The 27,239-nt window shown below is 44.0% G+C and overlaps 1 protein-coding gene across 4 annotated transcripts in view; it reads left to right on the top strand.

Annotated features, from left to right (window-relative positions):
- Positions 1–27,239, top strand: part of SYT9 (synaptotagmin 9) — a 159,729-nt gene that overhangs the window by 28,505 nt on the left and 103,985 nt on the right. For all 4 annotated transcript variants that reach the window (XM_077321892.1, XM_077321890.1, XM_077321891.1 and 1 more), the window contains exons 2-3: positions 20,814–21,159; positions 26,032–26,578. In XM_077321892.1, the coding sequence (XP_077178007.1) occupies positions 20,814–21,159; positions 26,032–26,578 (893 nt within the window). The remainder of the gene's footprint in view (positions 1–20,813; positions 21,160–26,031; positions 26,579–27,239) is intronic.

Raw genomic sequence — 27,239 nt, 5'->3', positions numbered from 1 at the left:
TTTGTGCAGAGCCAGTCTTTTGTTTCAGGTCACCAAAACAACTTTCAGTGCATAATGTGTCCAAATCCCCTTTGAAGTTTTAATGAAAATTTCAAAAGACATAATTAAATGCTTTGTCTGTCATGGTTTGTAACTGCTAATTAAAAAGAAGTAGCAAGCAGTCCAGTTCTGCAAGCTCTTGTCTTGGCACAAGATAGTTTCTTTCTCTACACCTGTTATTTCTTCAGGTGATATTATGAAGTCTGTCTTATAATTTTCTGAGAAATTAATGGAAATGTCAGCTTCTCACTTTTTTCACTTACCCATTTCTTCTGTACCATCTCTTTCTTTGACCCTTTTCCACATAATTAATACAATCACTCTTGTTTATCCAGAAGCCTCTTCTTGTGTTCTTAACACCAGTGGTCCCCAACCTTTTTATCACCGGGGACCGGTCATTGCTTGACAATTTTACTGAGGCCCGGGGGGGGGGTAGTCTTTTGCTGAGGGACGTCGCTGCCGGTGCCTGAGCCCTTGCTCCACTTGCTTTCCCGCTGGCACCCCTGACTTCCCGTTGCCCGCTGGGGGCGCTGCCAGCAGTAGCTGTGCAGTGCCGCGCCAAGGGGGAGCCCCAGCCATGGCAGCCACTGGAGAGCACCAAAGGTGAGCCAGCAGCAGAGTGGCAGAGCAGCCCCTGAGGCAGCAGCCAGGGAGGACAAGGAGGAGCCGCAGCCCGGTACCGACTGATCCACGAACCGGCACCGGTCCCCGGACCGGGGGTTGGGGACCACTGCTTAACACCACACAGGATAATAAGAAAAACATAGTTCATACCAAAATGGAGTCTGATAGTGCCAAAAAAGATTGCACACTTCTTTGGAGCACCTTGTGAGTTCAGAAGTACTGTGCATTTTACGGGGTAATAACATAGTAAGAAAACAAATCTCCTGATACTTTGTACTATTTAATTCAGGAAACAGCAACAATTGCAGGCATCTATACATGTACTCCATATCATAATAACACAGGTCCTAGCTACTGTTGCCAGTATGGGGTTATTGATGCTCTCATTGCTGCACCAAAAGTCCCCAGAGTGAAAAAAGAAACGTCCCAATTAATGCATGCCAGGATAAGTGAATGCATGCCAGGATCCCACAAATTGGGATCAAGATTGCAGGGAGACATATCAACAACCTCAGATATGCAGATGATACCACTCTAATGGCAGAAAGTGAAGAGGAACTAAAGAGCCTGTTGATGCGGGTGAAGGAGGAGAGTGCAAAAGTTGGCTTGAAACTCAGCATCAAGAAAACAAAGATCATGGCATCTGGCCGTCTCAATTCCTGGCAAATAGATGGGGAAGAAATGGAGGTAGTGACAGGTTTTATTTTCCTGGGCTCCAAGATCACTACAGATGGGGACTGCAGCAAAGAAATTAAAAGACGCTTGCTCCTGGGGAGGAAAGCTATGGCAAATCTAGACAGCATCCTAAAAAAACACTGCCAACAAAAGTGTGTTTAGTCAAGGCTATGGTATTCCCAGTTGCAATGTATGGCTGCGAAAGTTGGATCATAAGGAAGGCTGAGCGTCAAAGAATTGAGGCTTTTGAACTCTGGTGCTGGAGAAGACTCTTGAGAGTCCCTTGGACTGCAAGGCAAACAAACCAGTCAGTCCTAGAGGAGATCAGCCCTGACTGCTCTTTAGAAGGCCAGATCCTGAAGATGAAACTCAAATACTTTGGCCACCTCATGAGAAGGAAGGACTCCCTGGAGAAGAGCCTAATGCTGGCAGCGATGGAGGGCAAAAGAAGAAGGGGATGACAGAGAATGAGGTGGCTGGATGGAGTCACTGAAGCAGTAGGTGCAAACTTAAATGGACTCCGGGGAATGGTAGAGGACAGGAAGGCCTGGAGGATCATTGTCCATGGGGTCGCGATGGGTCAGACAACTTCGCACCTAACAACAACAACAAATAACAAGGATAAGTGAGTTTTTATGTCATAGTTTTATGTCATTCTTGGGATAGTTCAGCACCAGGGTTGAAACATGCGAGATGGTAGCCACATGACTGGGCAAGAGAATACACTCCAGACACTACAACCAATGGGCATACCAAAGGCCTTGTAGGTTTCATCAGCACAGATGATGAAACTGGTAATTTATGCATGTGATGCTCTGGCGTAGTTTATAGCAGTGGTCCCCAACCTTTCTGAGGCTGGGGACCAGCAGGGCATCGGGCCACGCCCGCGCATTGGGCTGCGCCCATGGGCCACACCCGTGTGAGCCACACCCACGCAACGGTCCATGCGAGCCACGCCCGCGCATGTGCAAATGCGCCATGCGCGGCCGAATTGCGCACGCGTGGCACTTTTGCATCATGGAGCTCTGGTCTTGCAAGGTGATGAGCACAATTAGCTACTAGTAGCTGAGTAATGTGGCTACTAGTCATCCCAAATTACAGTAGTGTTTCCAGCCTGGTTCTGGTATTGTGCTGGCAGCCTCCACCCCACTTCATCATCATGAGCAGCAGTTCTAGAAGAACTTTCCTGGGAGTATACTTGGTAGAATGGAATGGTACTTAATGCAGAGTGCACTTGCTTGGAGTTATTCCCACATGCATTTACTGCTAACTTTAGCTTTGTGTCAGCTTTGCTGGGGTGTGACCTGGAGTAGATATAGTGGGGCAGGGAGCTGTAGTTGGGGATTCAGAGTTTGAGTGCTAGTCCCTCAGCCCTGCTGGGAGGGGACCATGTCTGGGGGTAAGGGTAAGTGCCTGGCTCCTGGGGAAGTATGTCATTGGCTGTGGATCTTTTGAAAAATGGAATACTCCCTGTCTCTCTGTACTGCATGAAGTTTATCAAAGGAGTTAATTGACTCATGTTGAGAAGGTAAAATAATTAGATTGCAGTAACACATTTTATTTAGATGAAGTATGAAAAACCACTGCTATATTGTAAAGTGTTAATGGATTATTAATTGCCCCATGAATCAGATTCTTCTGATTATTACAGTGATGCAGTGCCTACTGTGAGGGTTTGGAAAGATACTCTGAATTCAGTGCTGGACCTCCCCAAATAAGACACTTGGCAAAACATATCTAGGTGACAAAATAGTAAGGGGCTACAAATGAAAACCATGAATGTGTGACTGTTTCACAGCATCATAAATGGATCTGAAACTGAAAAAGTATGGTTGGCTTTTCAGCAGATGCATTCAGCAAGGTGTTAGAAGGTGCTGCTTTGGTTACCATCTCTTCTGTAGCTTTTTCTGCTATTTCTGTTGCTTGTTATATCCCTTCTTCAGACTCCATGAAGTGGCTTAGCTCATCAACTTTGCTCATTAATTCAGTGGTCTTGACTTTGGAGGTTCTATCAGGGGAGTGCAGCTATTGTATAACCTCGTATATCAGGGATGGTGGTCTGATCTGTATCTTTACTAGCCTCTTACAACCCCATGTATTCTTAGCTACCTATTACTTATTTAAAGAGCCACTCCTATCAATGTAGAACTATGAATGACAAATCCTAAGGATGTGCATTCTGATATACTGATGCCCAAATTAAATCTGACAGCTGCTTCGGGTCAGCTCAGGAATATCTGAAATAACCCAAAACACTCCCAAAATTATGGCAGTAATTGAACTTTATCTCCCAGAGTTTTGAGGAGTATTTTTAGTTTGAGGGAAGAACAGGATTGAGAAAGGGGGGGGGGGGAGATGACCCACCAGTTCAGTTGGTATCTCCATTCCTTTAAATGTCTAAGGGACTAGAAGCTCCACCTAACCACTGATGCCAACTAATAGAAGGGTAGATGGAGTGTCTATTTCCAGTGCCTGGTAGACTTGGTCTCTGCCTACCCTTTCAGCTGTTAGATGGCATCAGCTGTTAGGTGGTGCAGGGTTTGGTTTCTTTAAAATTTAAAGGGACAGGCAATCCTAATTGACAGGACAAGCTTCCTCTCTCCCTCATTTCTTCTGCTGCCACTAAGGGAGGAGGAATGGGAGGAATAGGGAAAAGGGTCCCATATTTTGGGGCCTGAAAGAAGTAGCTGGGGGGGGATCACAGTATGGTAACAAGAGTGTATAAAGTAGGTGTTAACAAAACAGCATGCCCTCCCTAAAATCCCAATCTGCAATTAACACAAACATTTTTGGCCTGTACACCCCTAGCAAAGGCTCCAAAGCCTAGTTAAAACTGTCACCTTTGCTTCTCCATTGTCTTAAGGGACCAGCATCTGGAAGAGGTATCTGCAGTAGCTTTGGGACTGAGGTTTATAAATGGGCCTGAATAAAGATGTAATTTCAGTTTCCTTGGGGAGACAGTTTCTACATGCCACAGTCAGAGGATTATGAGCTGGGTTATATATATGTAATGCTTGTGCGCATAGTCTGGCAAAATAGTCTGAGGGAATGTGCTGCTTGCAAAAGAAGGAAATCTTTCTGTGTTAGCAAATATAATGTAATCAGTGATGTCAAGTGCGAATAAATAAACACAAAATAAAATTGTGTAACTAAACTGTATCTAAAAACAAAACAAAACTCCCCTCTTAACATGTAGGTAAATGTTGAACCCCTATTTTTAACCAGGCTCTTTTAATGCCTGCCACCAAGATTCTCATATGTGGATGTCCCTTGGGATACCAGCACAATAACATTATTCATTTGTGGCAGAGTAGACTTATTTATGCTCTAAGCTTCAGTTAAATATTTTTGAAAACGTAGAGCACTGAGTTTTTCCAAGGTTCCTCTGTGCTTCATGAGGCAAAGCTTATAACTGTGCTAGGGGGGTTGTTTGCAACAAATCAACAATAAGTATAGCGCTACAGCTTTAGAAGATATTTTTGCTCTCTTAATTTGCTTTACTCTGGTAATTTGTAAGAACATTTCTTGTACTTGTTCAGCCTGATTTACGATGTAGTTTTACCCAGACTCTGGTTGAACACAGCTTCTAGTTCTGATTCCATTATAGCTGTCCCCATTTATACCAAGATCGATGATGTTATTATTCCTCACATTTGTATCCTGTTCTTCTCCCTTCTTTTGAGGCTAGTCACAACAATAGAACACCCATCTACCAACATTCTTTTGAAAGAGAGTTAAGAATAAAAGCCATAAAGAATCTTCCTACAATATAAATAGCTAGAAAGCCGTCTCTTCCTCATTATCCTTGTTTGTTGCCCTGTACTACCACCAGAGGTCAAGAGCAGTGGTCCCCAACCTTTCCGAGGCTGGGGACCGGCAGGGCATCGGGCCGCGCCCCCGCGGACCGCGCCCGTGCGGGCCACGCCCGCGGATCGGGCCGCGCCCACGGATCGGGCCGCGCCCGCGGGCCGCGCCCACGCCGCGCCCGCGGATCGGGCCGCACCCGAGCCGCGCCCGGGCCGCGCCCACGGATCGGGCCGCGCCCACGGCCCGCGCCCGCGGATCGGGCCGAGCGGGCGTGGCCCGCACAGGCGCGGCCCGGCCCTGATTCCCTCTCCCCGCCTCCCGCAGTAAGAAGCTTCCCGGGCCGCAAGCTTGCGGCCTGGGAAGTTTTTTACTGCGGGGGCGGGGCGGGGAGAGGGAGCCGCGGCCCGGTGCCATGGCCTTTGCGGCCCGGCACCGGGCCGCGGCCCGCAGGTTGGGGACCACTGGTCAAGAGGACAGGAGGACATTTGCAATGAAAAATGCAACAAAACAAGAGTTAATAACAATTACATTCTTCTGTATTATTTCAAGTGGCTGGAAATGAATGAAAAAAACAAACAAACTTGTGAATCCTAAGGGTTAGCAAGAGCTAACTCTAGAAGTTGCATGTTATAGTGGAGAGTGTTCAGCCTCCTCTTAGAGCATCAGAGCTTCCCCTTCATGCATCAGACATCACCTCTGCCTCCACCAGGGACAAGGTTACATTACATGTACTGAACTGGGTGGCCCATGGACAAGCTGACTGGGGACTTCGCATCTTTTATTGCCAGGCACTATGAATGGTCAGCGCACAAAGGCTGCCTGCTCTGGGGAAACTGAGTGGTTGTGCCACCCAAAGGGTGCTGGCAGCACCGTACATTGGCCACGCTGAGATCATTCATATGAAGGCTTTTACAAGGAGCTAAGTTTGGTGGCCCAGCATCAACAGGGATATTGGGGACTGGGTGAAATGTTGCATCCCCTCCCAGGTAAACTGCCCTGAGATGCCACAAGCTCCCATCCAGCACTGGGAATCAACCAGTATGCTATGCTGCCCTATCTGACTGCACCCAGTGTCAGCTGGGTGGAAGGATGCTTGGGCTGCAGAGCCCAGCCGGAGTCTACATCAGAGTCAGGTCAAAGTCCAGTCCAAGTCAAAGCAAGCACTGTTAGGGGCGAGTCAAAAAGTAGTCAAGGGAAAGCCAAGATCAGAGCCCAGAGAAACAGGACATTTACCCATTCCAGTTCCTACTTATCATGGACCACTACCTGCCAGCACTGCTGGTGCAAACAAATCAGAGGTGACTGAGGTATGCTACATAGCACCATTGAATGGTTTACCATGTAACAACTTGTTGCTGTCTCAGTGTATCTCAATGGTGCTGCTGTAGCACTGCAGTGCTATATTGGTCTAGCTTTGAAGTACACAAGTTAGATCATTTTTAAAAAGTCCAAGGAAGGTCACATGACAAAAAAGGGCAGGCAAGAGTGATGCTTTTTGGAATTGCTGCAGACATTTTAAACAGCACACTACAACGATTCAGAAGTGCAAATAAGAGGTGAAAAATGGAAGAAAGAAGTTTATCTCAATACCAGTTTTGCTAACTGGATGCAAGTGGCTTTGTATGGAAAGGTAAATAAAATAGTTGTGTTTGAAACACATAACAATGTGTTTGCAACCAGCTAGCAAAGTGGATTATAAACCCCATCTGAAAGGGGCCATTGTAATCACCAGTCTGATATGAGACTGTCAAGTGATGTGAGCAATCATGCAGAGAACAGCAGTTAAACTGAGGTACCCTAGAGACCTGCAAGGAAGAGTGTTAAATTCTGTTAAAATAGGAGACTGGAAAACCACCTTTGCAAGCTGTCAGTTCTTTGGGGATGCTAAAATTAGTATGTAAAAAAATTTCCCCCTTAAATTTAAACACTAAAAAGCAAGTGCATGCTATGTTGTCTTTATTTATTATATTTATTTATTTATTCCAATACATTTTATTATATTATTCCAATAAAAGCAGTTTCCTCAGAAAACCCCCAGCTTATTTGAATATAACATTTAAACCACTTGTATAGGTAAAGGTAAAGGTATCCCCTGTGCAAGCACCGAGTCATGTCTGACCCTTGGGGTGACACCCTCCAGCGTTTTCATGGCAGACTCAATACGGGGTGGTTTGCCAGTGCCTTCCCCAGTCATTACCATTTACCCTCCAGCAAGCTGGGTACTTGTATAGAACAGTCCTAATTAGAGCTGTACTTTTCTGAGCTCATCAACTTCAATTGACCATGGCTTTCTTAGTGATTCTTGGGCCTTGGACAAAGTCCATGATGAAGCCCCAGAATCACTCTCACACCGCACACACTAGAGCCCACAAAAAGCTCAAGCAAGAATTGGCCCTCATCCCATGCAAAGTGGATGGGTGGGTACAGCTGTCAAGGTGGCTGTTGCCCAAGCCCAGGGGTGGGGGTGGAGAAGGAGGGAGGGATCCCCCCACCAGTGCTTGCCCCTGCCCCGAGCAGCCCCAGCTGTGTCCTCGCCAGGGTTCGGTGGTACTGTGGGGGTGGGGAGGAGAAGGTGAGCAGAACCCTGCCAGCACTCCCACCATCCTGAGAAGCTCCGGTTGCTGCCTTGCCAGGCTGCGGCGGGGCTGCCTGGGGTCAGCCTGCCATGGGGAGGGAGCCAATGGAGAGGGAGGCTTTTGAGTGCCCGTTGCCTTGCAAAGCCCTGTCACCACCTCGCAGAGCCGGCAACAGGGCTTTCTGATGGCCCAGGGAGGGAGCTGGTGGGGGCCTTCCCCTGACTTGTTGGGCTTCCCCTTCCCTGTTGGGCCCTTTTGAAAGCCTTAGTTGCTTATAAGATAAGTGTACTTGCATCAGTGTCACATTAACTTGAATCAATATGTATTCATTGCAGCTTAATATGGGAATTCAGGATCTGCTAATCAAATCAAACTCAGCCCGTCTGCCTAGTATAATAGGACTTTGATGAATTTCTGGTATTTGCTGTCTGCCTATGATAGCAAAAACAGTTAAATGGATATGTCCTCCATCTGGCAGGCTCCAGCATATGTTTATATAGTTTGATAGGCCATACAGTTCACAGATCTGACCTCGAGAAATACTTGCATTGGCATAGCCAGTTTAGCATCCTGCTTCCAATATGAAATGAGATGATCAAATTAAAAAGTTAGATTGGAGAATCTACAATGTACTTTCATGAATAAAGTAGATGAATAAAATACAAATCATTCCCAGTATTTCAGGATTATTTTCAGCATTCTGTTCCTCTAACATGACATTTGCATCATTTGTTGAATCCTGTTTTCAATGTAGTTTTTGTTTTTGTTTGTATAATATAATCCTGGATGAAGATCTGCCATCTACTATATGCAGAGCCTGCTTATTTATGTGTTCTTTTTAATATATTCTGTTCCTGTCATTATCTTTAGCAGAGTTCCTTATTTACAACTATGTGTATTGCTTCAGGTGGGTTGCTGTTTTACTCTGTAGTAGCAGAACAAAATTTAAGACCAAAAACCAATACTGGGTAATATTTTATTTAAGGTGCTGCTGGACTCAAGACTACATGTTGGATGCTTTAAGTGTTAATGACATACATGCCAGGATCAGTTATTGACCTCTCTGTGAGCAGCTTTTCAGTAGACAGCCAGCTTGATGTAGTGGTTAAGAGCAAGATTTGATCCCCTGCCCCTCTGCATGCAGCCAGCTGGGTGACCTTGGGTTAGTCACAGTTCTGATAGAGCTGTTTTCACAGCAATCTCAGAGCTCTCTCAGCCCTACCTAACTCACAGAGTGTGTGTTGTGGGAAAAGGAATGGAAGGCAATTGTCAGCCGCTTTGAGACTCTTTGGATAGTGAAAAGTGGGGCATATGAAACAACTCTTCTTCTAATGGTGGGAAAATCTCTCTAGTGAGTTTCCATTTTGCTTTATGCCACTAGTAGTTACTTCCTAGAGCCTCTTGTGGCACAGAGTGGTAAGGCAGCAGACATGCAATCTGAAAGCTCTGCCCATGAGGCTGGAAGTTTGATCCCAGCAGCTGGCTCAAGGTTGACTCAGCCTTCCATCCTTCCGAGGTCAGTAAAATGAGTACCCAGCTTGCTGGGGGGTAAACGGTCATGACTGGGGAAGGCACTGGCAAACCACCCCGTATTGAGTCTGCCACGAAAAGCTAGAGGGCGTCACCCCAAGGGTCAGACATGACCCAGTGCTTGCACAGGGGATACCTTTACCTTTAGTTACTTCCTAAAGTCCACTTCAAAGTCCCCAAAAACTCTGCAACCATGGCTTGTCTCCATTTTTACCCATGAACTGGGTTCCCTTCTGCTTCTTTTTCACATAGTGAGCAACCTTGCAAGCACATTCACTTTTTAAGAGCTAACTTTGTATTGGAGCCCCTCCCCCCCGCTTGGGGAGAGTGTGCAGGAAGGAGAGGAAGAAGGGGGCAGCCAAGGAGAGTATCTTCATCATCATCTTGTTTAAATTTCTTCTATATATTCATACCAAAATAATGTTTTGGAAAGAACTTGCTCTTGTCAGTTATTAGCTGAACTTGCTCTTGTCTTGCCATTAGCTGACCTTGATCTTCAGTCAAGAGCCCTGGCATGGCAGTCGCATCCCATGTTGTGCTGGCCAACCCAGTCATCCTTGAGAGGAAGCCCAGTGGCAGGCAGTGGCAGCAGGCAAGGAAGTCAGCCCTACCTCCCCTGCTTCTTTCCTGCCAGGCACTTCAAGCCCAAAAGACAGAGGCAGAGATGACTCCCCTCCCCTGGCTGCCCCCTTCTTCCCCTCCTAGCTGCACTCTCTCCCTGAGTGGAGTGGAAACTTTGCACTCCTTTGGTCTCGCTGTAGTGCAGCTGGAGGAAGGGGCTGGAAGCAACCATCTTTTGTTTTCCAAAAGGTCACTTTGTAATGAAGCCACTGTGCTAGGGGACAGAGTGCAGGTGGGAGGTGAAGAAGGGGCAGAATCTGGGGCAGTATCTTCATCATCTCCCTGTTTACATGTCTTCTACAAATTCCTACCAAAGGAATGCTCCTGACCTCAAAGAATATTCCTGGGGGTCACCAGCCTCCAGCTGTGGCCTGGAAATCCCATGAAATTGGAAGTCATCTACAGACTATAAAGATCAGCTCCTCACCCCTCCCCCCCCAAAAAAAGGCTTTTCTGGAGGGGGGACTCTGCATTGGCAAATCATCTTCAGACTCCCAGAGATGAAAGGCCTTGTTTGGGAGGAGGGAACTCTGTGGCAGAGTGGTTGCAGGATGGGAAAGGCTGGGACCTGGAGATTTGCTGACATTTCAGATCATTTCCAGGCAACAGAGATTGGCTGCTTTTTGGGGGGGGGGGCACGTCTCTGAGGCACTGGGCCAGTGTTAAGGGATACTAGCTTCAGGTAGGACCTGGAGAACCCCCAAAATGAAAGCTCTTCTCCAGACTGTAGAGATCAGTTCCCTTGGAGGAAAGGTCTCTGTGGCACTGTGCTCCTGGGAGGATCAGGGATGCCAACCTCCAGGTGGGACTTGGGGATCCCCTGAAATGACAGCTCCTCTTCAGACTGTGAAGATTACTTTCCCTGGAGGAAAGAGGTGCTTGGGATGGGGGCAGGGAGCTGTGTAGCACTCCCCTCTAAACACACACACACACACACACACACGAGGAGAACACAGAAGCCAAAAGCATTCCTCCCTTCTCAAATAGCAAACCTTATAAACCACACCATCACCTCTCCAGGTAGGAAGTACCCGAGTGTCTCCTTCCTTGGACTGCTGTGAGAAGCCATTGGCCAGAAGATCCAAATTTAAAGGAAAAGAATCCCATAACAGTCAATGAACAAGTCAAAAAAGACAGTTCTCCTGCAACAGCTTCTTCTGCTTTTGCTCTAGCTACATCTCTTTAAGGTGATGGCAATTTGTACAGCTTGGTGTAGTGGTTCAGAGCAACAGCTTCTAATGTCACAAGCTGGATTTGATTTCCTGGTCCTTCACATGCCAGGTGACCTTGAGCTATTCACAGTCCTGTTAGAAACTGTTCTCACAGAGCTCCTTCAGCTTCACCTGCCTCAAAGGGTGTCTGTTGTCGGGAGAGGATAAGCCATTCCTTTGGGCAGTGAAAAGCAGGATATACGACCCAACTCTTCTTCTACTGGGAAAGTGCTGCTAGGAAACCATGTGTTCCTCCCCTCCCCTCAACATGTCCCCATGGCCACATGGTGGTTCTCTGCCCCATCTACACTTTCTCCATTTTCTTGCCATTGATCTCAAATTTGCTTTGTTGTGATCATCTAGGAAAGACTGCAGCAAGACCAAGGTGGTATCCATATGGAAAGGGGAAGTCTATATCTTCCCAGTCTCACCCACATCAGCATTATGTTCCCTGCTGCAATTGTCTGGGATGGTTACTCCCAAAGCATTCCTCCCTTCTCAGATTGCAAACTGCAAACCTCACATGACTTACTCATGAGTAAATATTCTCAGGGCAGAGGCTTTACCTAGCTGCCCTGTGTCCCAGATGGCTGTTTCTGCCCCTCCCAAAACACCAACCTCCAGAAGGTGCACCGAGGCTGTGCCAGAGGCAGCTCACTCCCCCTCCTTTGTCATCTGCATTGAAAGACGCCAAGAAGCCCGGGCAACTTACCAGCAGCAGGACATGCTATGAGGGTGGCTCCTCTGCTACCCAGCAAGCTTTTGAAACTGGCAGACATTTGAAGGCGGAGAGCTAATCCCTTATTAGCCTTTCCTGTCTGAGAGCTCTCTCCTGATTGGGGCTAAGCTACCAGGGCAGGCCATTCCTGACTGAGGGCCATGTCCTATTGGGAGAATATTTCCAGGGGTGTGTGTGTGGAATCAAGTAGGTATACAATTTCATCTGATTAGCTCTCATTGGCAAAGTGCTCTCTTCCTATTGGTGGCACACCCCCAGGGAGGGCCAATTCAGTAGGAAGTGAGGTGTCTAAATGCTGTTTGACCTGATTGACCCTGATTGGCAGAGTGCTCTCTCCCTATTGGTAACACAACCCCAGGTAGGACCAATTAGGTAGGGAGTAAGTTGTCAATTTGAGCTTTATTATGTTTAGTCACTGAAGCAGTTGGTGCAAGCTTAAATGGATTCTGGGGAATGGTAGAGGACAGGAAGGCCTGGAGGATCATTGTCCATGGGGTTGCGATGGACATGACTTTGCAACTAACAACAACATGTTTAGTGATGATAGACAACAATCCTCTTTGACTACAGCAGGGGATGAAATAACTTTTCAGTTGCCTTTGGTTTCTTTCCTCAAATATCTTTTTGCAGGACATGAGTTGATAGTGTAAACCTTGTGGCAACATGTTATCTGGCAGGAAAGCACTGACCCGAATTGACTTCAATTTTTATTACTAAGCAATGACAGGTTGTCTTGAGACAGCCTAATTATGTTAACCTAGAACTGTGCAATTTGAAAAGGGCAACGAGTACCACATAATACTCTTTGATGATTCTCTACTCTGAAATTGGTTATTGCTTGTCTACCGAAGTGGGACTTCTGCTAGGTTATGCTGTGGGAGAGAATGCTGTTTTTGTGTGACTATGTATGGTAAGGGAAGAATAATATGGTTGGGTTGCCCTGTGTCTTGTTTTACAGTTTCTTATGAGGCACTAATTAGAAAATGAGAATGGCTGTTGGTCCGTCTTCAATTGTTCCCTGATTTGCAGACAATACATTGATAAACCTGTGTTTGCTGTGTACATAAAGTTCCTTTATGCAAATAGGGTGGCCTAAAAGATTTCCTCAAAATAAACAGTATCATGACAGAGGACATTAATTGTAAGATGGCTATGCTGCAAAAAAAAAAAAAAAGAGTACAAAGAAGATACTTCAGTGAGAATTCATAGAGTATTCAGGGAGCTTTGAAGAAAATCCTGTTTGTTTCAATGTGAGAGGGAGTAAAGGAGCATGGTTTAATATTATGTATTAATCCTATTTAGTGGTTCATTCACCCTTTTCACTCTGTAGAAGATCTAGAATAAAGATGCTGTGTGAATGAAGAAGTTAAGTCATGAATAAGTGATACAGAGTATTCCCATTGCTCCAGTTCATGACAACATATCACATTTTTTAAATATTCTAGCACTGGTAAGGATTAAAGACATTCTTGCTTTTTCATGCAAAAGTAGATTTCAGAGTGCCCCTTCTTTCAAATAGGTTGGCACACTAAGCTCATTTTACATTTTCTGACATTTGCATCTTCTCAGAGGATTAAGCTGTCTTATAGAAATCTCTGCAGATGTTTCTGTGTGTGTCTTTCTTTTTTTTTAAAAAAAGCACATCCAACATTTCTGTCATATATTCAACAGCATTTTGGATCATGCAAGATGATAGGTGACAACAGGTAAGGACAAATGTTGTGCTTATACTTACCCAATTTTTTTTTCAAACTACTGCTTCCTTCTCTGTGTAAATTTAGATAATCACCCAAATATCCTAGAAAAACAAATGGTTTGATTCTGAGCCATTCTAATGATATGAGGATATATCATCCTGCCCCCTACCCTTCCTCAGAGGCAAGATTTTCCTTCTGACTTTCTTTCCTTTTCTCTGACCTTTTCTGCCCTCAGGCCAGTGCACCGGGCTGCTGCTGGGTGTTTGAACTGGGGCTGGTTGCCCCTGCTCTTCCGCTCACCCGCAGGGGGGAGCATTTTCGCTGTTGCACCTTGTCTGCCCTGGGTTTCTGCTCCTGCATGGGAGCTGGAGTGGTGAGGTTCTGCCATGCTGCTGGGCAGCAGGAGCCCTTTTGTTGTTGTTGTTAAATGTGGTATTGCGTTGGCATGCAATATCATGTCCCTAAACAAAACAAATGTCCCAGGCAGCTCTGTGACGAAGTGCAGCATTGCAGAGCCACCTGGGGCAATTTTCGTTCCTTCTGGGATGCTGTATGTGTGGCCACTGGTGGGGTGGTGCTGGGCCAGGACAGGTTGACTCTTCCTGTCAGCCTAGGCCCAACATAGACCCTGTTGGTGACCGGGGCAAAAAAGGGACAGCAGAATTATCTGCATTCCTTTGTCATGGGGCAAACAGGGGCCAAACTAAACCCATAACCTGGTGTCCCGATCTCAGATATTAAGGTAGTCATTGTGCAGAGATGCTCCTGGGAATAGGGTCCTTTTCTTGTATTGTACAGAGTTGCTCTTAGTATGCTAGTCACTAACACTTATTGCTGTCATGTCAGCCAGTCAAAAGTGAGGGGCTTTCCGCACCGGGATCCTTGTAGCAAATTGTTTGCTGAACGAAAAATCGCCATTTAAAATAGTGCAATTCGTCATTATGCATACCTGACTTTGTAGTGGAATCCAGTTGCGTTTCTATCGTTTCCCACAAGTTCTCAGCAGAAATCGCTAGACAGGAAGCGCTGTTGCCAAGCTCGTCCTGCCCCTGACCGTCAAGCAGCCAATGGGCAGCCATTAGCATGCTCCCAAACAGCCCCTTTCCCTTTAAGAAAGGTTTTTTTAAAAAAAAACACACCCATTGCAACGAATATGTGTTGATTCGTTGCAACAGAGAGACCCATCAGCTGGCAGGTGTGTTTGAGCTGTCGTTTCATCGTTGCCACGCTCCCCCAAGTGAAAAAAAAAATCCCCCCCCCCTCACGGGCCCGATTTTCGGCCGAAAACAGTGTAAAAAATAAAGGGAAAATACATCAGCAAACGGGCTTGTCTGTTGTTTGTGCTTAGTGAATAAACAGCTCTGGGGAGGGACTGAAGCCGGGGAAGCCTCTAAACAGGCTTGCTGGTGGGTTGAACTTCGCTTGCTCGGAGAAAAAAAAATGGCGATCGCTTCGCCGGAAGATCAGAGGAGAGAGCCAGGGGGAGGGACTTTGTAGAAACCACAACAATGGTAACGCACAGAACTTTCCCGCTAGTGTTGCAGATTGGTTGCAGGAGTGTAGCGCTTTCCGGAGGGTGAATCCACTTTTGGGGATTTCCCTGAAAGCGCTACAAGGAAGCGCTTTTTGCGGATCGGTTTCAGGTGTGTGGCAGATTTTCAACGACGTTGTGCATAATGGCAAATCAGTAGCGTTTTCAATTGGCAACCATTGTGCGATTTTGAAGGTGTGCGAAAAGCCCCTGAAACTTACCATAAGGAAAGCATAAGCCATTGACATAGTTGAAAGGGGTATGCAAGAACTCCCAGTATTTTCAGGTTTGGATACATTATACTGTTAAATTATCAGTATTTTCTGATATTTCCGAAACCTAATACTGCTATGGCATTCAGATTTGGAAAATATTTTGGAATTTAAATCCCTTTAAATGTCTTAGAGTCAGAGTTCACTCCAAGCCATGACTTAATTTAATGACTTGATTAAATGCTTTCTCCATTCCAAGTGGAGAAAGGTGCCTTTGGACTCCAGCTTCTTCCTTCTGCTTCAGACCCGGCTACCCATCTGTATCTATTTTTCAGTCTTAGAATTAATGCCTGGGAAATGAGCTGAATCAAAACCAACCTGCTGAATGGAAAAGCACATGTTTTGGTTCTGCAATTTTCAAAATACTGTTTTGAGCTAACACTAGACATGCATACACATGCCTTGTGTATATCCAGTGGAAATCTGAGCATATGAAAGTAAAGTGTCTTTATAGTTCTAATGCTTTCCTCATGCATTATCCGGATGTTGCTATTTTATTTTGGATTTTCAAGCTGTGCCTGATTTTTGAAAAAATGTCTTTGTTTTATTTCAACTTTTGTAGGGATCTCCTTCCTTTTTCATCCTTTTTGCGTATGTTTTGTTGAAAAAGAGCAAGAGAATGACAAGAGGTCAAGTTTCCAGAGTGTAACTTCTGCAAATATGAAAGCTTTTAAATCTTTTTTTTACTCAGAGGAAGTAATGTTCTTCTATACATTCATTTCTGACCTTTCAGAACACCAACCCCACTACACTTTGACAAAAAAGGTCTTCAGTTCCTTTCTGTTTCCAAAAGCTTATTTTAAAAATATCAGTAGAAAAATATGTTTACTGCCTAACAGGACAATGATACCTAGCACTACTGAGACCTTCATAAATACAGTTTATAACGGGTAATTTCTCAAGATTTTTTGTTTGAGGGCTCAGTAAATGAGCCAGTTCTGCTGACCTTGTTATAGCTACACTATGGAAATAACAAAATATAAAGAACCTGTCAGGTTATGCAGTCCATCATCTTCTATGACATTTGTTTGTTCAGAGTGTGTAAGATCATGTATTTGAGCACCGTCATATCCCTATCCTGTGTCTCTGCAGTGGAAAGTTTCCCTGCAGTACAGTTTCGCCATACATATAGTGAACTGCAGAAATCTCTGCAGCACCTTGTCTGATAAGCACCACCTAACCCTGATATCTGAGTGCAGGTTCAGGTAATTGGCTGGCCCACCCAAAAGAGTGGTAAAAGGACTATTGTGTTGTAGTAGTTAGATTTATTACACTAGGGCTTGAGACACCTGGGTTTAAATTCTTCCTTAATTGTGCAATTTGTTGGGTGATCACAAAGCCAGCTCTAGCTCACAGATTTGTTCTGAGAAGAAGAGATCATGTGAGCCAAACACCCTGGAAAATGGCTGGATATAACCCCCCCCCCCCAAAAAAAAAGTACAGTATCTAGAGCAGGGATTCCCATGGGAGCTCCTTAGGGCTCCATGGCCTTTCTTCTCCTGCCTTAATGGACTCATCCACAAACTAGGGAACTGTCCACTTCTACTTGTAGTTTCTGTGTCTGGTAGGCTGCAGAGCCTGCACACCAACTCTCACCTTAAATCCATTCCTGTCTCTCCTCCCCCCCCTCAGTCCTCCTTAAGCCTGCCTCTTAACATGGCTGGTGACATCACTTCCTGGGCATGTGACAGGGAGGCATGGCCAGCTGACATAATTTCTGCAGTTACCGCTTGGTATAGCAGTTAGGAGTGCCAACTTCTATTCTGGCGAGCCGGGCTTGATTCTGCACTCCTCCACTTGCAGCCAGCTGGGTGACCTTGGTCTTGCCACAGCAATGATAAAGCTGTTCTGACCAAGCTGTAATATCAAGGCTCCCTCAACCTATCTACCTCATAGGGTGCCTGTTGTGGGAAGAGGAATGGGAAGGCGAATGTAAGCTGCTTTGAGACTCCTTTGGGTAGAGAAAAGCAGCTTATAAGAACCAACTCTTCTTTTTCCTTGAAGCCTGAAAAATTATTTCAGGGGCTCCTCCATGGTCAAAAGGTTAAAAAAGGCTGGTCTAGAATCAGATGATAGGAAGTACTGTTATGAGATCATAAAAGTGGTGGTGCTCAACAAATACAGGAAGAACAACAAATGATCTGGACATTTATTTGGTACTTATATTCTCCAGTAAAGATCACATTTGTAACTGTGGGTCCTATTAGATCCCACATTGTAAGATGCATTTGTAACATGGACTGCCCTTTACAACTTCATGTGGTATACAAGCTACATCCTGTCCTGAAAAAAATATATTTCCTTAATTATCCTTTCATTAGTAATGCCTTGGCTAGATTACTGTAATATGTTGTATGTGGGGCTGCTCATAAATAATTTTCTGAAATTTCAGTTACTCTAGAATATTGTGACTAAGTTACAAATATTTTGAATAGTTACGAATATTACTGCTGTGAGCCCATCATACTGAAACTCAATTATTTCCACTCCCAGTTTCTTTCTAGGCACAATTCAAAATGTTAGTTAAACCCTAAATGACTGGTGAGTAGACTGCGTTCTAGCATTTTCTGTTTCCTTCAGAAGTCTGAATGGTGTCTACCGGAGACATCTTACTTATGGACTCCTGGAAGGGATCTGCCATCTTTGTAATCTAGTTGTCAAGAGGTATTTGCCTGGTTTATTCTGACACCTCTAAGTGATCATTTACTGCTAATGCTGTTGTGATTGAATATCATTGTTGTTTCATTGTGTTTTTTTTGCTTTAAGTGTATTATGTACAGTTTTGTAGGTTCATTAGTGCAGAAAAGTGAAAGATCTTAATGACTGCTGAATGAGATACCATATACCTTTCCCCTACCTGACATTCTGCATGGTTCAGAAAGGGAAAGATCATTTTATTTTTCCTTTACAACCATTTTAAATACTTTAGACAGGAAAGCCCAGTCCTTAGCTTAACTAATCAAGGAAGGGAGGGAACTCTGACCCCTAATTGTTGAAAAACACGTCTCCCATTAGAATTAACTTCAGTGACATAACTTCAGTATCCAACCAGTCTGCCATTGTATGTAAAAATGAATAATGTCTTCATATAAGAGGTACATTGTCCTCACTCAGTATGCTTCCACCATAATTTCCATAATGCATCAGAATTGCAGCATTGAAAATTGTAGTACCATTTATAAAGTCTGCTTTTCAGCATTACTCTGTTGTAACCTTGCAACTTTAAAGGTATACAAAGGGTTTATTCAGAATTGATAAGAGTGAAAACTATGGCATATTCTTGAATTGTTGTCTGAATCTGAAGTGGCAAAGGTTGAATTGTAGGTATATTTTGACTAGGTAGAACTTTGTCACAAACTGGATTTAAAAGCTTATACAGTTCCTCAGGGCCAGGAAGAGGAAGCTCTTCCACCAGGCATTTGATTAGTGCCAGTGATCCTACAACATCAATGGGCCCCTTAAAAAAACACCCCCCATGGAAACATAACTGAACAGAGACCATGCTAGATATGTACATACATTGATGCTGCTTCTAGTTAATGGAATATGGCTTTTAAATGGTTTTATGATGTTACTAGCCAAAAAGCCTGCTGCAAGCCTAAATGTAGTGGGCACTAGCGGGGCATTGTTTGGGGGAGGGGAAGTGGATGGAGGGCGTGGTGGGTGAAGTGGGTAGCGGGCTCCCATTGCCTCCCAAACTGTACCTGCGGAATATGACGTGGGGAGGGGGCCACAGAGATGGGGTGGGCAGTTCTCGGGCAGGCTGGCAATGGTGGCAGTGCAGGGCAATAGCAGACAGCTGGTGGGCAGCAGGGGCTCGAAGCTGCATAAGGTTGCAGGCCCCCGGGGCTGACGGCGCCCCATAGGAGTCACTCTCTCCTCTTGGTGTGCAGCTCCAGTTGCAGCCAGGTTTCTGAGAGAGCAACTGTTGGTTTGTATTGGGCATGGGTGATGCCTCCTCATGTGTAGCTGCGGCGGCTCGGGATGTCCCCTCTGTATCATGGGCCCGGCAGGTCAACCTGGCAGCAGTGTCTGCTGGCTCATGATGGCTGCATTCATTGGCAGCTCACAGGTGCTGCCACCCCCTTGGATTCCCTGGTGGCTCAGGTCTGCCGCCGGCATGTCCTCATGGTCTTGGCCACCTCTTAGGGGCAGCGCCGCCACCTTCTTGTGGATGGTGGTGGCACCTCGCAGCCTCATGACGTTGAAGTGGCGCTGGCCCGGTGAAACGGCAGTATGTGCTGGGCTTGGTGGCTGGCAGGGAGTTTGTGGGTGTGAGGTCGTGCATGCCTCGTGGGTGGATTTTGGAGTGGGGGCTGGCCCAATCTAGCCACACCCGGATTGGCCCGCTGTGCTGGGAACAGAGTCCGGACAGCAGATACTGTCACAGACAGCAGACCACCCATAGTGCCGTTTCCCAAATATTTAGAGGCACTATGATTTAGATTAATTTTAATTATTGTTACTGTTTTTGATGTTTGCCACTCTTTGCCAGCTTGGTGGAGGGCAGTATACAAATCAAATAAGTAAATAAATAATAATAAATTTTAAAACTGCTTCCTCAGTCACTATTTAAAAAAACTAGTTTATACATTTTACCAGTTAGATTTTCTGGTCATGCAATAGTCAAAGCTTTAAAAACAGGATTTTAAAATGGCACAATACGTTTCCCCTACAATTCTGTCAACCTGGATACGACAGCCTAGCCCAATTACATCAGTTTGTAGAAGCTAAGCTGGGTCGACTCTGGTTAGTATTTGAATGGGAGAACACTAAGGAGTACTAGGATCAGTGTGCAGAGTCAAACAGTGGCAAACTACCTTTGAATGTCTCTTTTCTTGAAAATCTCATGAAGTCATCATGAGTCAGTAAAAACAAACAAAATGGCAATAACTCCAAATCTGCACAGTGGACATTTTATGAGAAGCATAAGAACAGTTTACCTGCCATCAAGCGTCTGTCAACAGGCATTTACCATTCAGCTATCCGGGAATTGGTCGGTTTTGTCTTCTCTAGCCTAATTTCCTGAAGACAGGGATTAAGGCCACAATGAAACCTGATTTTACAAGATGAAAAATATAGTTGCTACTAGCAAAGGATGCTATGCCCCTCCCATATATACACACACACTTTTCAAAATGTGAAATCTTAAACAAATTTATCCCCTTCGAAATCCATTGAAATTAATGGAATAAAAGGGGTGTAGTATTTTAGAATTTAACTGGTACTCTCTTTAAGTATCTATAATAGTGGTTCTTAATTTTTAATCCAATAGAGTTTACAAAGTATATAACATCATTCCTTTGAAAACACTTTAATTAAACATATATGTTTCTCTGGCTGGATCATTGGGAAGAAATACACATAAAAGAAATTTGGAGAAAGAAAGTTTAGTTCTGCAAAGCTTAGTTGTATGAAGATCTGCAGTGATATGCCTTGTAATGAAAGTAAAACAGAGTGCTTATATGCATTATGTCTTTATTCTTTTCAGATATCTCCGTGAGTTTACTGTCATTAGTTGTCACTGCCTGTGGACTTGCTTTGTTTGGGGTATCTCTGTTTGTGTCCTGGAAGCTTTGCTGGGTTCCTTGGCGAGAACGCGGCCTGCCTGGAATGAAAGACAAACAGGAATCACTGAACTATACAGATACAGACACCAATGACCATGAGTATAGTGAGGATTACCTGGGACAGCCTACTTCATACCCGGACTCTTCTATGAAGATTAGCCACACCTCCCCAGACATTCCATTGGATGCAAAAACAGGGGCCAAGGAGAATTGTGTGCACAATGTTCGGATGCATCGGCAGATCACAGAACCAACCCCTTCCACTCGGTCAGTACCTAAAATTTCTTTGGTATTACAGATAAAAGGGTATAGGGTAGGTGTGTCAGTATGGGGCAACTGTTGAAAGAATAAAACTTCATTATCCCCAATCACATAGAAATACATACATGATCACAAAGCAGACCTTTTGTGAAGCAAATGGAGCAAAATTTCTTGTATTTTGATTCTTCACTGATGCATTTTATTGCAACAGCATGTAGGCAGATAAAAAGCCTTTATACTCCTAAATCAGTAAGTTGTCCCATACTATTACAACATTAAGGGAACAATCCTAAGATGATCTACTCAGAAGTAAGTGATTATATTCAACGTGGTTTATTCCAAGGAGGTATATTCCAAGGTTTATTCCAAGGAGAGCCAGTTTGGTGTAGTGGTTAGGAGTGCGGACTTCTAATCTGGCATGCCGGGTTCGATTCTGCACTCCCCCACATGCAACCAGCTGGGTGACCTTGGGCTCGCCACGGCACTGATAAAGCTGTTCTGACCGAGCAGTGATATCAGGGCTCTCTCAGCCTCACCCACCTCGCAGGGTGTCTGTTGTGGGGAGAGGAATGGGAAGGCGACTGTAAGCCGCTTTGAGATTCCTTCCGGTAGAGAAAAGCGGCATGTAAGAACCAACTCTTCTTCTTCTTCTTCTTCTTCTTCTTCTTCTTCTTCTATATAAATATAATAATAAATAAGTAAATAAAAAAATAAATAAAAACCACATACTTGAATCAATATTTTTCATAATGAATAAACATTTTAAAACTTAAAAGTAGCAACTAGAATTTAGTAAAATTTGCTGTTAAGAATTTTGTTCCCTTCTGCCCACAAACATACCTGTTCAGTGTTAAACCTTCATGCAGTTATTTTGTAAGTAACTTGACTATACAATATAAGGAATTTGTGGAGCAAGTGCAGGTCAGTTTTATATATTAATTGATCCATATAGGTACTATATAGATACTATCTTGACAACAAACTGTAGCTTACATGGTCCTCCTTTGTTAATAGTGTGCAAGAAAAAAAACATAAAATTGGCCTCTACTTTTGTCTGCTTTGCTGTTTCCTCACACTTTAAAGGTAAGGCCATTCAAAATTAGGGAGGTTGAGGCAAAAGGCAGCAGCTACTCCAGGATTGGATGGGACATCTTGCAAAAAGACAGTAGCAACCCTATGGAAACCTAGCTGGAGTGGGACAAGGCAAGGAAGAGCTTAAGAGATCAATAAAAGAGGAGTGGAGTGAGAAGGAAGGGATGTAGCTGGGCTTCATCAGCATAAGCAAAGCCGCAGGGACAAAAAGGACAATGTCAGAAGAGACATGGAAGGTGAGAAATATAGGATGGCTGAGCAAAGCTGAGGAGGTGCAAAGGAGAAAGAAAAGGGAGCCTGAATTGCAGATAGGCCTGGTGGAACTTTCCCAAGGCCAAGGAGCAGCTCAGCCACCTGAGGTTTGATGGGGCAGAAATGGGTAGATAAAGAGAACTGCACTTGTGAGGAAGCCTTGTGGATCTTGGTACATGCAATAAAGAGACAATTAAGGAACAGCACTATGCCTGGTGAGACTCTGCTGAGTGGAAATCAGTTATGATATTCTGCTGCCTCCTGAGGGGTGGGGGCACAGAGGTATGTTGTGTAAATCCGAAAAATACAGTTGTCAGCAGGTCCTTGCAAGGGTTGCACTACCGGGTCCATGTTCATTACTGATTTATAGACAGATTCTTGCACTTTTTCTTTCTTTGTTTTATGTTGGACAATATTGTTAGTCCTTTAGTAGATGAAGATGGCCTCAATTAAATCTTGCAAAGTATGTTCATTTGCAGCTGTCTCTGATGCTGTGCATAAGATTCAGCGAAAATAGAACAGGTTAATAAAATACCTGTGAGGAGTAGAAATAGAGGTGCTAGGTTTTAGCCAAAGTTTTCATGTCATGAGTAGGAGATAGTCAGTTGGAGAGGGCTGACTGAACAAAGTATACAGTGGTGAACATGTAAAAACCATGGGAACAGGAATGGGGGAAGGCAAGGATAAGAACTTAAAAACTGTAATGCTGAATCAGGCTTGCAGTGCACCCAGTTCAACACACTTTTGTTGACTGTGGCCAATAGGATGTCTTGGAAATCACATGATAAAAATCATATAAAGGTAGTTATCCTCTCTAGTTCAATCAGGCAATCAAAGCCATTATAAAATAGAAGTGCCATTTTTTCAGTGAATAATACACATGCCTCTCTCATAAATTTGTCTCAACTTTTTAGAAGCTGACAGTCTAGCAACCATGTCCCTTAACTGATAGCAGTGAATCTCATGGATCACTTATGCAGAAGGCATACTTCCGATATGATCAGGTTTAGCTACCTTATCATATCGGAAATCATTTTCAATCCTTGGAAAAAACACATTTCTAAATAGTCAGTGCCATTCTAAACTAACACCCTTCTAAGTCCATTGAACTGACCGGACTGAAATGGCCCTAACTCTGTTTAGAATGGGAGTTGGGAGAGTAGTTGATCTCTGAGGGATTGTCTCTTGACAGTAGAGCAGCAGCAGCAGAGCATGATGCACTATTCTTATAGCAAGCAGGTTGTCTCAAGCAGGTTGTCCCTTGTGCTGGTTTTGTTATATTGCAAATTCCACTCCTCTCACATGGATAGGAGTGGTACTGAATCATGAAGACTACAACAACGCCAAGGTAAGAGATTATGCTTCTAACCATGTCAGCTTCTGTAGCAGAACAGTCATCCTGGTGTGTTCAGCAGTTTTGGATAAACGGATCATGCATTATGAGTTTATTTCTTTCTCATGAGTGGATTTAAGATTCCAATGTACTTGTAACTGGAGGAGCAGAAGTTCTATGGGTTTTGCTATCATTGTCCTATTCACTGCATTTTCAGGCTGGATGTTTACGATTGAGTAAAAAGGTATTCTGCCAAAAAATTCAGCACTAATATGCACATTGAGTAAGTATTGATGGACTATAACACTGGGTTCAGAGGTTTTTAAAACTATGCTCTAAACCTCAGGATTCTAAGGAAGTGCCCCTAAAGCTTCGGTAACTTCACAATCATATCTTGTAGGGATGGAAGAGAACAATTTTAAAAAATTTAATTTATTCTAGAAGCCCCTGAAGCAGAGAGGACTGTGATGACCCTTGTACACATGGTTAATTATTAATAATCTGTGCAGGCTGGGAGAGTAAGGATCATGCCCACTGGCCCCAACTTTGACCTTACATGTTAACAATGACATTTGCATGAAAGGCCTATGAGTTTATACTACTTAGGTTCTGACCTATACCCTCAGTTTTTTCATGTGATGGACTGCATGTGGGGGGCCTGTTTACATTTGTGTGTACAAGCCTTAACCTCTCTATGACTGTTTATGCACTGGAGGTTTCATGCCGGTCTGCAGGCTGGAGTTTTAGTCGTGGCTGGTTGCCCCACCTCTTCCTGCACCCACAAGGGGGGAATTTGGCCTGGTGCGCTGCATCCGCCCCTGATTGGTGCTCCTGCACGGGAGCTGGGGCAGTGAAGTTCCCAGAGCATAAACCGTCTATAATGAGGTTTTGAACACATGAAGAAAAGAGATGGCTTCAGCAAATGTGAGCCAATCCCTCCTTTGTACATTTGACTGCTATCAGGCCACGGTGATAGACTTTTCTTCATAGCAAAAAAGTACTTCATTTACCCTGTGGGATTGTATAGCTCGTTATTTTGAGGGAAGCAAGCCCTTTTAGAATCGATACTCATCTTCTCTGAGTGACCACTTGAAATATCAGCACATATGTCCACTCAAGCTAGTCATCAAGCCAACCTTGAAAGTCATGAGGAAGAATGTGCTGTGCCTGATTTGTTTCAATTATGTATAAACTCTAAGGGACAGTAGTCATTTTGTCTCTTTTGTGGGGGGTTTACCCCTTGAGAAGGCATTTTTCAGCAACTTTTTTGTGTTGTGTTTCCAGAGGAATTACTTGTAGTCAATTGGCCATTGTAAAGCCACTTTCCAGTGTTGGGGGCAGGGAAAGAAAGAACAGTGAAGGATAGTACTCAGTTGGAACTAGTAATAAGCGACTAAATCTGTCATCTGTTTCTGTCCATGTAGCTCAATTTTGGTGCTATTAGCATTTTTATAATATTTTTCATATACGAAGTCATTTGCTCCTCTGCCATCATATGAAGTCTATCACTTATTACTGTTTCAGTAATCATTATCTGAAGTAGACATATGATGATTTATTGAGGGTTGATATGGCATCCTTTATCCAGTTCTAGCAGTTTGTCATGAAACTGACACCTGATAATATGTTATAGATTTTTGGACACATTATTTTTAGCTGTTGTAAAATCACAGGCAATCCATTCTGGGTCTTGCACTGTGTGCAGACTGAGACCCAGCTCTGCAACTAATTCCAGTGCAAATGATATTTTTCCGGAAGCATCAGTGAGTCAGGTAAGGCGGTTTCTAGGCCATGGGGCTTTCTTTCCTGTGGAGTGTCTGTCCGAGCTGATATCTTGCCCTGTTTCAGTGTCTTTTTTGCTTAGACTTAGATTGTCGTTAAAGCAGTCAGTGGAACGCTGATGCTATCAGCACTGATTTTTGTTTCATTGTTTGCCCAAGCACCCCCAAATGAAGACAGAAGACAACAATAGGGTTAAGCAAGTTTTATTTTAAAAACTAATGTGTATCATAATTTTTGAAATATATTAACATATTTAAATCGGCAACTGCTCCCCTCAGTTTTGTGTGCCCACGGCACTTGCCTTGCCCCTGTCACAGCTCTGCATCCTAGAATATATTGCAGACAGCAGTTGCTTCATTCTATTAAAATGGAGTATTTCTATTCCGGCCAGTGTAATCAAGTCTTTCGTTGTTTTTAAGGCATAACTCAATCCGAAGGCAACTCAATCTCTCAAACCCAGACTTCAACATCCAGCAGATCCAGAAGCAGGAACAGCCTACTGGGATTGGACGTATCAAACCAGAGCTGTATAAGCAGAGGTCGGTTGACACGGATGATGGGCGAAGAAATAATAGCAAGGCTTATGGGAAACTCAACTTTATTCTGAAATATGATTGTGATTTAGAACAATTGATAGTAAAAATCCACAAAGCTGTCAATCTGCCGGCAAAGGACTTTTCTGGGACTTCAGACCCATATGTCAAGATCTATTTACTTCCAGATAGAAAAACAAAACACCAGACTAAAGTGCATAGAAAGACCCTGAACCCGGTGTTCGATGAAGTTTTTTTATTTCCTGTCCCTTACAATGATTTAAGCACAAGGAAACTCCATTTCTCTGTATATGACTTTGACCGGTTTTCCAGGCATGACTTGATTGGCCAAGTGGTTGTGGATAATTTTTTGGAGCTGACTGACTTTCCTAGGGAGTGTAATATTTGGAAAGATATTGAATATGTCACCAATGTAAGTATGATTCCTTTTTATTATGAGACTGTTTTTTCTATTTTAACTATTAATTAACATCTTTATCCTTCTTAGTAGCTAGTAAGTTGGCACACCTTTCAAGAAAACAAGATAATTCTTCATGCTAAGAACTGATCAAATCTAAAGATAGGATAGGATAGCCAAGATTCGGACACTTGATTTTCCAGTGTTTTGGTTTATTTAGCATGCAGATTTGTCATTTTAGAGACTGGCAGAATCTAATAGACCTCCTCTAGAAGTTTATAGTGCCTTTGAGCTTTTATTCAAAAACTGCAAAGATATTTTCTCCTCTAGCTCGTCCCCACCCAGTGGTCCTTTTAGAATCCCTTCTGAATTCCAGAAACACAGTTTTATGGTTGCAATTACCATAATCTTCTGGCAACTCTGAAGACATCCCCAGTACAGGAGACCAGTGCTCATTAATGATGCAGACTAAAGTATCAAAACAGAAACTTGATGTTTCCGATCAAATCCATGTTTTGTTCCATGTGGTTCTGCTGAGGAAGAGACCATAAATTCGTTGATTAAATAGTTCTACGAACTGTAAGCTTTACAAGAATAATTATTCTGTGCTGTGCTACACTTTTTTAGTGAGGTATTGCATCTGCAGCTCTCATAAACTTGTAACAAAGTGAAGAAT

The sequence above is a fragment of the Paroedura picta genome, chromosome 2 (genome assembly GCF_049243985.1).
Source record: "Paroedura picta isolate Pp20150507F chromosome 2, Ppicta_v3.0, whole genome shotgun sequence".
Lineage (NCBI taxonomy): Eukaryota > Metazoa > Chordata > Lepidosauria > Squamata > Gekkonidae > Paroedura > Paroedura picta.
The sequence above is the reverse complement of the archived record's forward strand: the minus strand, read 5'-3'. Positions and strand labels throughout refer to the sequence as shown.